This window comes from Salmo trutta, chromosome 3 (genome assembly GCF_901001165.1).
Source record: "Salmo trutta chromosome 3, fSalTru1.1, whole genome shotgun sequence".
Classification (NCBI taxonomy): domain Eukaryota; kingdom Metazoa; phylum Chordata; class Actinopteri; order Salmoniformes; family Salmonidae; genus Salmo; species Salmo trutta.
Window position 1 is genome coordinate 45,443,184 of NC_042959.1, and position 13,673 is coordinate 45,456,856.

Consider the following 13,673-nt stretch of genomic DNA (forward strand, 5'->3'; position numbering starts at 1 on the left):
TGACCTGGAATCTGCTCTGAGTCTACACTGTTTTAAATCTTCTCCCACCTGCTATGATTGGTAGACTGAGAGGCAAAATGGTCAAGTTAGGGTGACTCATGGACTTACTTACCTGGGCTAGGGTTAAAGGGAAGGGGGTGGGTTGGCTTGGCAAGTCCTCTCCTCACGTCAACCTCTTTTTTGATTTACCTAGTGTGCAGACAGACAACCTTCCTACATCTGGAGGTTCTGATCCATCCAGCCATCCTAGATACTATAACACTATAACATCTATAGGGATCCCAGGATATCTGTTCCAACTTCTTCCTACACACATCACAGCAACCATGCGCACACATGCTAACTAACAGACACAGACAGACACACACACGAACGCAAGCGCACGCACACACACACACATACAAACAAAAACCTATCTGAGCCGTCATTGGTTAATCATAGCTGGCGGTTTCACCTGATTGTGGCCTATACGACTTCATCACCTGTAGATTTAATGCTTGCCATCGCTCGGGGAGTTCGCCACATGAACGTCTTAGCAGAGAGGGAGTCCCGCTCTTTCTCCTAAATACATTAAATCTTACCGATTCAATTAAAACATACGTGACATCGCCGCTCACCTGGAGCATTAACAACTGACCTCATCTGACTCGAGGAACGTGCGAGCGGATTTGACATGAGGGATTCATAATACCTAACAGAGAGAATCACAATTTACCCCATCTGAAGAGATATAAACTAACCTTTTAAAGAGTGCAGCTTTGCAATCTCATATCACCTCCGAGTTTTAACCTGGACACCCCTGACTAGCTCTTAGAGGTCTTACTTCTTAGTGAGGTATGGCAGTAGACAGGGTCGGCTTAGCTTCCACCTTCTATCCATGTTAATGTCGAGATGAGAACTTAAAATTGTAGTATGAGAGAAAGAGGTCAGTCTGGGCAGTCAAGGGACTAATTGAGGTTTATATCCTCCACGGTTCATAAGCCAGCAATGGGACACTGAACGCTCACCGCTTCTGAACGATCCTTAAAAGCAAACCCATTCAACCTCAGCGTGGTAATTCTCTGCTCTACAGGTGCTCAGTGGGAAAATGAGAGAAATACACTCCTCCACCCTGAGCCGTGTTTTTCTTTCTTAGACTTCTATCGATTGAGTTAATAACAGCTTCAGCCCAGTCAGAAGCAAGTATGTTCGGTCTGCGTGTGAAGTACAGGGGCATTGGGAGAAACTGCCAGGGAATCTAACCAGAGATTGCATGCTTCTTGCTTCACCCTCACATTTTCCCCTCTCACTCTCAGTATGTCTGTCAGCCTTCTTGTGAGTCTGCCCTGTGCGTGTCTGACTGAATATCCCTGGATCTAAGCAGGTGTTGAGCGTGCCTGCAACCCCCCCGCCCCCCCATAGCCATTCTCATAGCAGCTTCTGCCCCACTGCTTTCTATCTCCCTCTTGGAATATACAGTGAGGGAAAAAAGTATTTGATCCCCTGCTGATTTTGTACGTTTGCCCACTGACAAAGAAATGATCAGTCTATAATATTAATGGTAGGTCTATTTGAACAGTGAGAGACAGAATAACAACAAAAAAATCCCCAATAACGCATGTCAAAAATGTTATAAATTGATTTGCATTTTAATGAGGGAAATAAGTATTTGACCCCCTCTCGATCAGAAAGATTTCTGGCTCCCAGGTGTCTTTTATACAGGTAACGAGCTGAGATTAGGAGCACACTCTTAAAAGGAGTGCTCCTAATCTCAGCCTGCGCGCCTCCCTACCTCTGAGGAAGCACAGTTCCCGCTCAGCCCAGTCAAAACTGTTCGCTGCTCTGGCACCCCAATGGTGGAACAAGCTCCCTCACGACACCAGGACAGCAGAGTCAATCACCACCTTCCGGAGACACCTGAAACCCCACCTCTTCAAGGAATACCTAGGATATCATAAAGTAATCCTTCTAACCCCCCCCTTAAAAGATTTAGATGCACTATTGTAAAGTGGTTGTTCCACTGGATATCATAAGGTGAATGCACCAATTTGTAAGTTGCTCTGGATAAGAGCGTCTGCTAAATTACTTAACCTGTTATGGTATAGGGGGCAGTATTTTCACGGCTGGATAAAAAAATGTACCCGATTTAATCTGGTTACTAATCCTACCCAGTAACTAGAATATGCATATACTTATTATATATGGATAGAAAACACCCTAAAGTTTCTAAAACTGTTTGAATGGTGTCTGTGAGTATAACAGAACTCATTTGGCAGGCAAAACCCTGAGACAGATTCTGACAGGAAGTGGATACCTGATGTGTTGAATTGACTTTAAGCCTATGCCATTGAAAAACAAAGGGGCTGAGGAATGTTTTGGCACTTCCTATTGCTTCCACTAGATGTCACCAGCCTTTACAAAGTGTTTTGAGTCTTATACTGTGAGATCTGACCGAACAAGAGCCTTGGAACGGTGATGGCCCATTAGACACCTGGGGCGCGAGTTGATGTTGGGTACTGTCGTTCCAATACGTTTTAAAAGAGAACCCAATCGTCCGCCTTGAATTTTATTCATGTTCTGGTTAAAAAAGGCACTAATGATTTATGCGATACAACGTTTGACATGTTTGAACGAACGTAAATATATTTTTTCCGTTCGTGAAGTGAAGTCCGGCTGGCTTAGATCATGTGCTAACAACATGGAGCTTTTTGGACATAAATGATGAGCTTTTTTGAACAAAACTACATTCGTTATGGACCTGGGATTCCTGGAAGTGACATCTGATGAAGACAATCAAAAGGTAATGGATTATTTACATAGTATTTTCGATTTTAGATCTCTCCAACATGGCGGTTAGTCTGTATCGCAAAGCGTATTTTTCTGGGCGCAGTGCTCAGATTATTGCAAACTGTGATTTCCCAGTAAGGTTATTTTTAAATCTGGCAAGTCGATTGCGTTCAAGAGATGTAAATCTATAATTCTTTGAATGACAATATAATATTTTACCAATGTTTTCTAATATTAATTAATTATTTTGTTGTCATGACTTGACTGCCGGTTATTGGAGGGAAACGATTTCCTGAACATCAACGCCATAGTAAAACGCTGTTTTTGGATATAAATATGAACTTGATAGAACTAAAAATGCATGCATTGTCTAACATAATGTCCTAGGAGTGTCATCTGATGGAGATTGTAAAAGGTTAGTGCATAATTTTAGCTGATTTTATGGTTTTGGTGACGCCTGTCTTTGAATTGACAATACATTACACACAGCTATTGTCAATGTACTCTCCTAACATAACCCAACTTTATGCTTTCGCCGTAAAGCCTTTTTGAAATCGGACAACGTGGTTAGATTAAGGAGATGTTTATCTTTCAAAGGGTGTAAGTTAGTTGTATGTTTGAGAAATTTGAATTTTGACATTTATTTGGTTTCAAATTTGCCGCTCTTGAAATGCACCTGCTGTTGATAGGGTGCGCCACGGGTGGCACGCTAGCGTCCCACATAGCCCCAAGAAGTGAAATGTAAATGTTACCTGTATAAAAGACACCTGTCCACAGAAGCTATCAATCAATCAGATTCCAAACTCTCCACCATGGCCAAGACCAAAGAGCTCTAAAAGGATGTCAGGGACAAGATTGTAGACCTACACAAGGCTGGAATGGGCTACAAGACCATCGCCAAGCAGCTTGGTGAGAAGGTGACAACAGTTGGTGCGATTATTAGCAAATGGAAGAAACACAAAAGATCTGTCAATCTCCCTCAGCCTGGGGCTCCATGCAAGATCTCACCTTGTGGAGTTGCAATGATCATGAGAACGGTGAGGAATCAGCCCAGAACTACACGGGAGGATCTTGTCAATGATCTCAAGGCAGCTGGGACCATAGTCACCAAGACAACAATTGGTAACACACTACGCCGTGAAGGACTGAAATCCTGCAGCGCCCGCAAGGTCCCCCTGCTCAAGAAAGCACATATACATGCCCGTCTGAAGTTTGCCAATGAACATCTGAATGATTCAGAGGACAACTGGGTGAAAGTGTTGTGGTCAGATGAGACCAAAATAGAGCTCTTTGGCATCAACTCAACTCGCCGTGTTTGGAGGAGGAGGAATGCTGCCTATGACCCCAAGAACACCATCCCCACCATCAAACATGGAGGTGGAAACATTATGCTTTGGGGGTGTTTTTCTGCTAAGGGGACAGGACGACTTCACCGCATCAAAGGGACGATGGACGGGGCCATGTACCGTCAAATCTTGGGTGAGAACCTCCTTCCCTCAGCCAGGGCATTGAAAATGGGTCGTGGATGGGTATTCCAGCATGACAATGACCCAAAACACACGGCCAAGGCAACAAAGGAGTGGCTCAATAAGAAGCACATTACTGTCCTGGAGTGGCCTAGCCAGTCTCCAGATCTTAATCCCATAGAAAATCTGTGGAGGGAGCTGAAGGTTTGAGTTGCCAAACGTCAGCCTCGAAACCTTAATGACTTGGAGAAGATCTGCAAAGAGGAATGGGACAAAATCCCTCCTGAGATGTGTGCAAACCTGGTGGCCAACTACAAGAAACGTCCGACCTCTGTGATTGCCAAGAAGGGTTTTGCCACCAAGTACAAAGTCATGTTTTGCAGAGGGGTCAAATACTTATTTCCCTCATTGAAATGCAAATTAATTTGTAACATTTTTGATATGCGTTTTTCTGGATTTTTTTGTTGTTATTCTGTCTCTCACTGTTCAAATAAACCTACCATTCAAATTATAGACTGATAATTTCTTTGTCAGTGGGAAAACGTACAAAATCAGCAGGGGATCAAATACTTTTTTCCCTCACTATATTGTTGATTTCATGTTGGATTCACGCTTAGTTCACAACCAAATGTAAATAAAAACTAGATGTTGAACTGAGGTCTGTGCCCAGTGGGTTACAGTCAAGCATGCATACACTACATTTCTCTCTCTCTCTCTCTCTCTCTCTCTCTCTCTCTGTCTCTCTGTCTCTCTGTCTCTCTGTCTCTCTGTCTCTCTGTCTCTTTCTTTATCTACGATTCCCATTCCACAAGAAGAATATATACTCTAAAGTAGAAAATATCTCCCGTGATCCTGACGCTAAAACTTGACATGCTTACAGAAAGAAATACAGAAGAAATCGATAAACAACTGTACGATTATAAATGTGCATAAGAGAAAACTCCTTTTCACTCTGTTGAATCATCTCTGGAGAGGATGACTGGTGTAATGGCCTGCACCATTGAAACAGGGGGGTGATGTGCAGTTAGTTTATAGGCCAGTGACAGAAGCTAACGGGGGACTACTCGTTCTTCCACACTCTCTCTCTCCTCTCTGTCCCCATCTCCCGCTCGCTCCCTCTACTCTCTCCCTCTTCTCTCTCTCGCTCCCCATCTCTCTCTTTAACCCACCTACTCCCTCCCCTCAGCAGAACACAATGGAGACAGGGTGCTTTTCCAAGAGCAGCAAACCCCACGTCATTCCCCATCCTGCCTGGCTGGAACAGCCCTCTTCTGTTGACATCCGTCACTACAGGATACTATATCACTGAGCGAATACATTTCAGATGGGGCCTATTATTAACGAGTCTGAAATGAGAGATCTGTTTCTGTTTACCGATGCCACAGGTATTTACATTCCCCAACAAACTAACAACAACAACAAAAACACCGGTATGAAGAGTGTGAGAGCGAGGACTTACAGTGTGGCAGTGGCAGACCCGCTTTGTAAAGGGGGACTTAACACACAGGAATGTGTGTTTGTCTGCCTGTGTGTGTGTGTGTATCTACGCGTGGGCGTAGATTGTGTTGTGTGTGTGCCAGCAGACAATCACAGCAGTGAGAAAAGATTTAGCGTGAAACCATTCAGAAGCCAATATGTCAGTGGTCTGGAGAAGAGGAAGCTACAATCATATCTAGAATAATGTCTTTGCCAGGCTACAGATAACCTCAACGGCTCACAGGCCAAAAGGGAGTCAAATGGGAGTCAATCAAAGCCTGCGGAGAACAATATAGATCATCCTGTCAGTGTTGTTAACCACATGTACATCAATCACCTTTAGATGCTGTGGAGAGAATGCATGGGGCTATGGGGCGCAGAGGTACCACCACCACCACCTCACCCAGATGCATGGCCCATCCCAGGCCAAGCCACAGGCCTCTCTTTGGGGCTTGACCCGCTGCGAATCGCGTGGCTCCGTGGCTTCTGAATGTGTACTCTCGGAGCCTCGGAATGCAAGCCACAGAAACCAGCCATCTAAACGGCTGCGTCAGGAGAATCTGCATAAAACACACATCACATGCCCATCCAGGCAAGTACAAATGAAAGAGTAATGAAAAGTCCTACCGACACACATACACACACACACAGTCTCACGCGCATCCGCACATGACACACACACCTTACTTTCATTAGATCAATTATGAGAAAGCACAGCTAGCCACAGTGTCAATTGGCCACTCTTCAAAGAAACGGAGCTTGTGATGCCATAGATTGGCGTCTACCTAAATCAGTTCATGTACTGTACCTAACCATGTGCACACAGCATGGAATAATTAGACAATAATCAGACACTCTCACAGTAGCAAATCGTCTAGAAGCATTCCTGACATCTGAGCATTCTTTCATAAACACAAAACCCATTAAAAAGGAAATCTGGTCTCGCATCTAATTACATCAGGCCTCTGACATGGAGAGACCCAATTTGTTTAGATATAGAACTGCAGTTAGGTGGTAGACGGATTCTTTCACAGTGACTGTGGATATTATGACGGAGCGGCCGAAAGACTACTGTGGTTAAGCTGCTGGGCGTGTAGGAACACATTTGAAAATACCCAGAGCCCAATGGAACTTAATAGGTTGACATTTAAAGAGAATAAACAGAACTTTTGTCTTTGGGGTTGCTCTTGAGACAAAAGAGGTCCCCTAAATATAAATATTGCCCAGAAATGACCTAATTGGACAGAAAGGGACACATATTCCCACACCCGTGAGCAAAAGCATACATTGTTAGCTTACAACTAAGGATTGTGTGGTTTTATAAAAAAAATGGATGAACGCTATATTAATGAATACAAAAAAATATATCTAACTTCCATATAGTATGTTTAAAGTTAGTCTTCATACAGCTCATCCCGCCAATCACCTTCCTTATGAGTTTACTGCAAGGATATTACAATTCAAAGCTTGATGGTGACAGCCTATCATACTTTCACCATTATATGTAACCACTTAAATAGGACTATTTCCCCTTTCCTCATTATCTTGGACCAGAGAGCCTATAACACCATGACATGTCATAATAGGGGGAAATGTGTAGAAAGCAGCTGATCCCAAACAGCAACCAGAGACCTTCTCAAGCCTGGCCAAGAGGACAGAGGTAAAAGCACACTGAGAGGAAACAGAACACAGTGCTAAAGGTAATCCAAAGTGCTTCACACACACACACACACACGCACGCACGCGCGCACGCACACGCACACACACACACAAACACACACACACAGTGCAAAGGTAACCTATTCCTCAAAGCTTTATGGGATCTCGCTATGTCCATGAGATCATGGTATATTCTGATATCAGGGTTTCATTAAGTCCAGCATACATTTATTATATTACAGAACATCAAATAGTTACATTAAAAGTGTAAGGAGTGAAGAGATCGCTCTGAAGGCTTTCCTTGCTTTGGACTTAATCCTATTTCTAAGTCATTGCATATCATATCCTACTATATGCATAAATAATGTGAAAAGCAAAGAAAGGATATTAATCGTGACTAATTGTACATTGGGCCAGTCTATGATGACAATAGTAAAACGAGATAAATAATTGTTTAAATCGCGGGGTACAAGACATGGTTTTGATTCCACTAGGAGAAATTTGCAGTTGACACAATGTCCTAGTGATCTTCATCGTCTCTCTAACCACCTCCTAAGCCGTCAACGGCTCTCAGAGGCCTATCATACGGCCTTGTATTATTTTTTCCAACCATTATAAAACTTCCCAAAAGCCTACACCCTCCTTTATCCACCGTCAGTTCAAGGTCCTGCCAGGAAAACAAGATTCCTAACACGAAAACGCAGCAATAACAACAATATTAAAAAGTCCACATCCTCTCTGAAGTCATAAATAATAAAGAAGCCATCCCCCTTCTATTATACCTGTCAATAACATGAAGCATAAGCCGTGGGGATAGCAGGTCTTGACACTGCACTTAACCAACAGAGAGTGTTGTTCTCCCGCCTCTATTAGCCCAGGCTCCGCCCCCTCCCAGCAGAGCTGGGGGTCAAAGGGTGAGTGTTGTGAAAGCACAGGATCTAACCACAAAACGGCTGACCGTCAGATGGTCTACCTTTCCTCCTCACACACACACACGCAGGCTCGCAGACACAGACACACACATAGACGGAGGCAGGACGCACGCGTGCAAGCACACACACACACACACACACACACACACACACACACACACACACACACACACACACACACACACACACACACACACACACACACACACACACGAGAGCAACTCAATAACAGCAGCTCATAGAGTCCGTCCCATTGGACAACCCTCACCCCAACCGCAGCTTCTTTAATGAACCCCCTCACCTCAACTCCGCGCCAGTCTCGCGACACACACTCCGATGTTAGAGACTCAGCATGTTTTCAGAGTGGTGCGGACACGCTCTCAATCATCATTAGGGGTTTTGCAGAGTCCTGGGGTCTGGGCACCTATCCAGGATGTGTAAAAGTTTCCATGAGAAAAGCTTGAGTTGCCGTTGGAGGGGAACGGTCGCGGACAAGGATCTTGAAATGTTAGAATTCTGTATTCTGTATTCTGTATTGTTGTTGGGGAATGGATTGAGGGAGAGAGAGAGAGAGAGAGGGAGAGAGAAAGAGAGCGAGGAAAGACGAGGTCTCTCTAGAAACCTGTTGTCACTGACGTCTGCCTCTCTGCCTCATGCAACACCAGGTCTGTCTTCAGTTTAGAAAAAAAAAGTGTTTCAATTGTACAAGATTTGAGTTGAGGAGGAAACAACAACTGGAAAGCTGACCCTGAAATATAAGGCAATCAGAATACACATGTCAAGTGTCAGAAATCAGCAGTGTACATTTGGTTGTGTTTTTCTCATGTGGGTGAATAAGGCCCCACTGTATTCAGATGTAACCAGATGGTAAGAGTCTGGCTGGCTGATTAGCGTTAGCCCTGTGCTAGTTCAGCTGCGCTTCATTATATCACCCATCACACCAGAAGCTAATGAGAGAAGACACACAGCGGCAGCCTCGCTGGATCAGACAGATGTCCAAGCCAGTATACTATGACTGCATTACACACATGCGTGCACGTGCACACACACACACACACACACACACAAGCGCACACGCACACACACACACACACACACACACACACACACACACACACACACACGCACACGCACACACACACAAAGAGGCCTTCACAAGCACCCTGGATCGAGTGCTGGGGGTGCGTAATGTGGCTCAAAGCCTTCAAATCTGCTGTGTAAACAGCAGCCAAGTCTAGGATCAAAGCGGATATGTGTGTGCGTGTGACGGGAGGGGGTAATGATGTCACCTCAACTGCAGCTCGGCTAGGACGTGTGACAAAACGTGGCGTCATCCCAGCCCCCTGTTTTATGGGTTAATTAGCCAGGCTAACAAGGCAAGCGTAAATATACTGCCCTCCTCATTCTTCATAACTTCTATTGTTTTTATTGATGTCTTTTTGCATGACATTGTGCTCAATGCCATATGTATTGTAAATCGCCCCGGATTAGAGGGAGCGAGGGGTATGACTCAACGTGAAAGGTATTTTTTTTTTTACTTGAGACTTCTGTTTAATGTAAACCTCACATTAGATATGTATATATTGCGTTTGGCGTATGACAATGGGCCAGAAACAATACAAAGATCTCTAGGGCTAGCTTTTGAAAATTCACTTTAACATACATCTTGCTTCCATTCCCCCTAACCATCAATCCATGGACCTTGGTCCAGGTTTATTCGCTCACTCAACTCTTCTGGCTATCCTGAGACAGACAGACCCCTGCTGCAGCGAACCAATGGCAGCCGCAGGCCAGCAGTCCTAAATACATCCCCAGCACAAGCCAACAGATCATTCATCAATTTAAATACAATCGCAAATCCTGGACATTACCCAAAAAGCCTTGGGGCACCCTTTTACAGACAGACAGTGCAAAATCTCCTGCAGTTAGCTAGCCTCGAGGCTCCAATGCTCCATCACAGAAGTAGTGGATGAAGTGGTGCTAGCTGGGAGGGGGTAGGGGGTTGAAGGGCAGTTAGAGGGGCTTATGTTCAACTTGTCATCCCCTCCCCCTCTAGATCTCCTACATATCTACCCCACACTGACAACAGAGCTCCTTGCGGTACAGTAGCTCAGCCTGTTGATAGGTTGAGTGATTTCTCGGGGGCTGGGTTAGCAGTGCGAGCCAAAGGCCAGTGAGAGATATTTCCTCTGGCTGATGAGAGCCCGAGGCCTGAGCGTGGGAGGCGCTCCCCTCTGGGGAAGCTCAAGTGCTGTCCCGCTGCAGAGCTCAAATCACTGGCTCCAAACCGGCCAGGCTGGGACTCTATGCTACGCGGCTAACGCTAAATCACCGCCGCCCGCCCAACCGCCTGGTGAGGTCATCCCCTACCGTCGCCCCTCTAATGGAGCAACTCGCTAACATATGATAATAACGGACGGTAATGACTGCGGAAAGGGAGCTCGCCACTCACCGACTTCTCCCAGCTGTAATTTTTTTTTTTTTAATCTCAGGCTCATTTGAGGGGTCTGGAATTGTCCGGAATGGGGCCGGTGGACCTGACCGGTACAGCGTGCAGATGCCTTTGGAGTATGCTGTTACCACCACACACTTACCGGTACTCCAGGAGCACAGTTAGCCCACCACAGATGCTCATTCAAGACATTAGATGAGGCGAGATTGCAGCGGGCTAAGGTTTTACCAGGGCCGCCTTGGTAGGCCTCTGCCAATCAATACGCATTCCTGTGAGTCTCTAATGCATCTGTAATCACAGGCCCAATAACATTTGGTCACTTGGTCCAGAGATATGGGCACCGCTAAAGTGACAGTGGATGGGGTGGTGTTGGCGGTGGTGGAGCATGAAGACATGGTTACTACCAAGGGTTATAACTTTAGCAGAGGGCAAATGTTGAATATTTCCACACTGTACAAATGATGGCGTAAAATGACCCCCTAACGACCTTTTACCTAGCGCAAAATAAAGCTTGGGTTTCACTCTTACTCGATTAATTCTCATACTCCTTTGCCTGTCCATAACTACTGAGAAGTTTGAAAAGGAATTAGACATGTACATGACAATGCTAATCGTATTTCCTTTGGATTTAGCGCCAGTGTTCTCTTGTTTCAATCTACAGTAAGGGGAAATATGTCAGGGGCTGGCGCGGAGTCAGAAGATAAATGCTAGCTCTGGATGTGTGAAGTGACAAAGACTTGTAGAATGTCCTATTTGAGTGTTGCGCTCATTTTACGGAGTTGATAACAGACAGACGTCCTCACTTCTCGCTGTTTTCTGTTTACGAGGTGAGGACTAATGGGACTCATCAGGCTGGACAGATTTGCTGACAACCACGTTTCAACTCAATTACAGCACTGCTACTAAACCCCTCGGCCCCCAATGCCCATCACGCCTGCGCTCCCTTGGCTCTTGAGCACGCATGCAAACACACACACACACACACACACACACACACACACACACACACACACACACACACACACACACACACACACACACACACACACACACACACACAGTACTGTAGGTCTGCTGCGGTTTACAGTTAGAGTGAAACAAAAGGTGCACAGGAAGAGGGATGTTCCTGAGTTGAGTGGGGACTCGCCTTGTTCCCCCTGTTTGGATGCAAGGGGACTTTATCTCTTCTGGCATACCGCCACGTATGCTGCATACCGCACAATCAGAGCATAACAACAATGTGATGAGCAACCCCGACAGGGCCATAACAGGCTGGGAGTGACCAGAGGGAGGGATGATTCTGAGGAGGGGAGGGGGGGGGGGGGGCACATGCACATGGAGAGTTAATAGTGGGTCTACACACAAACGCTGCGTTTCCCCATTCCCCTGGCTGTGCCTGGGCTCACATCCAGTGGGGCTCTGGTGACCCCCCCCCCCCCCCCCCCCCCCGGCCTCCCCAGCCTCCCTCGATGACGCCAGCTCCAACACTACACCCTCCGCAGGGAAAACACGGGAAAACAAAGCGCCTCCTGCCTCCTGACATCCCTCGCACCGAGGGGGGAAAAAAGCGTTGCAGCTCAGGAAACCCCTACCTATTGTTTTGCTTCCTTCATTAGTCCTTGTGTCAACAGTCGGGTCCGGCACGCGTGCGCCACTGTTTTTGTTCTCTTGCTCCCTGCCTGACCTCGTTGCTTCTGATGTTTTGACAGATTGTTTCGAAATCCCATCAAGGCCCAATTGACTGTTAAAATGAAGCCGTTACTAACTCAGACAACATACACGGTAGTTGCGAAAACAAAAATAATCTGTGATGTCTAAAATGAACAAATCTGACATAAACCCATGGTTGATAGCGCTGCAATTCGCCAGGAAAGAAGGAGAGGCGGGGGAAAGGGTGTGGGAGGGTGTGGGTGTGTAGATAAGCAAAGGTGTAAAGTTAACGTCATGTGCACTGTAAATGGAACGTTCTAGAGAGAAACGAGAATCGTGTTTTTTATGAACCTGTGTTTTCATAAGGAAAAACAACACCAGTGTGATAATGACAATGATGATGTGATGTCACTAGCTAATGGAGAGCTTTGATTGACAGGTCTAGGTAGATAAACCTTGTTCTTGTGACTCACCGTCGTCCAGGTACATCTGGTCCAGATCCTGGGGTTCCCGTTTGACGGTGACGGCTAGGGAGTGGGGGCTGGCGTCCACCGGCAGCAGGCTGGGAGGGCTGCTCCTGGCCTGAGTCTGGCTCTGTCCCTGGGTGGGGCTGTAATCTGGTGCCAGGGCGAACGGGCTCTCTGCTGCCCCCCCTGGAGTGGAGGGGTGGGACCCTGGGGAGGTGGAGGGGCTGCTGTTGTGGTAGAGCGGGTGGAAGCCATGGGGACTAGGGTTACCAAGGTGATGTGGGCTGTTGCCCTGGGAGTGAAGCATGCCCAGTGGAGCTTGGTCGGGTGAGGAAGGGCAGACCAGCGGTGCTGGGCGCAGCCCTGGTGTCTCTTGGATGGCGGACACCAAGGGGCCATTGTGGGCGTGCGTAGGGCTGGTGGAGAGGCACTTGGGGTAAGCCACGGGGGACAGGTCGTGCAGTGTTGGGCTGGAACTGGGGGAGGAGGCGGGCATGCTGCCAATGCTGCCATGGCGAGGCGGGCAGGGAGAATAAACCCCGACCAGGCATGTGTCAGCGTCCCCCACAGGTATGATAGGAGTGAGCCTGGGTTGGCCATAGTATGGCTTGGAATGAACAGACAGCCCCTGAGCCCCCAGATGCTCATATTCATCATTCGGTTCTGTCTTTATTATCGGGACTGGAAAAAGAGAGAGAGAGGGAGAGGGAGAGAGAGAGAGAGAGAGAGAGAGAGAGAGCGAGAGAGAGTGAGAGAGAGAGAGAGAGAGAGAAAGAGAAAGAGAGAGAAAAAAGACAGATTAGAA

The 13,673-nt window shown here is 46.5% G+C and overlaps 1 protein-coding gene across 2 annotated transcripts in view; it reads right to left on the reverse strand.

Annotated features, from left to right (window-relative positions):
- LOC115176121 (nuclear factor of activated T-cells, cytoplasmic 1-like) overlaps positions 1–13,673 on the reverse strand; it is a 64,598-nt gene that overhangs the window by 9,824 nt on the left and 41,101 nt on the right. For both annotated transcript variants that reach the window (XM_029735958.1, XM_029735963.1), the window contains exon 9: positions 12,875–13,549. In XM_029735958.1, the coding sequence (XP_029591818.1) occupies positions 12,875–13,549 (675 nt within the window). The remainder of the gene's footprint in view (positions 1–12,874; positions 13,550–13,673) is intronic.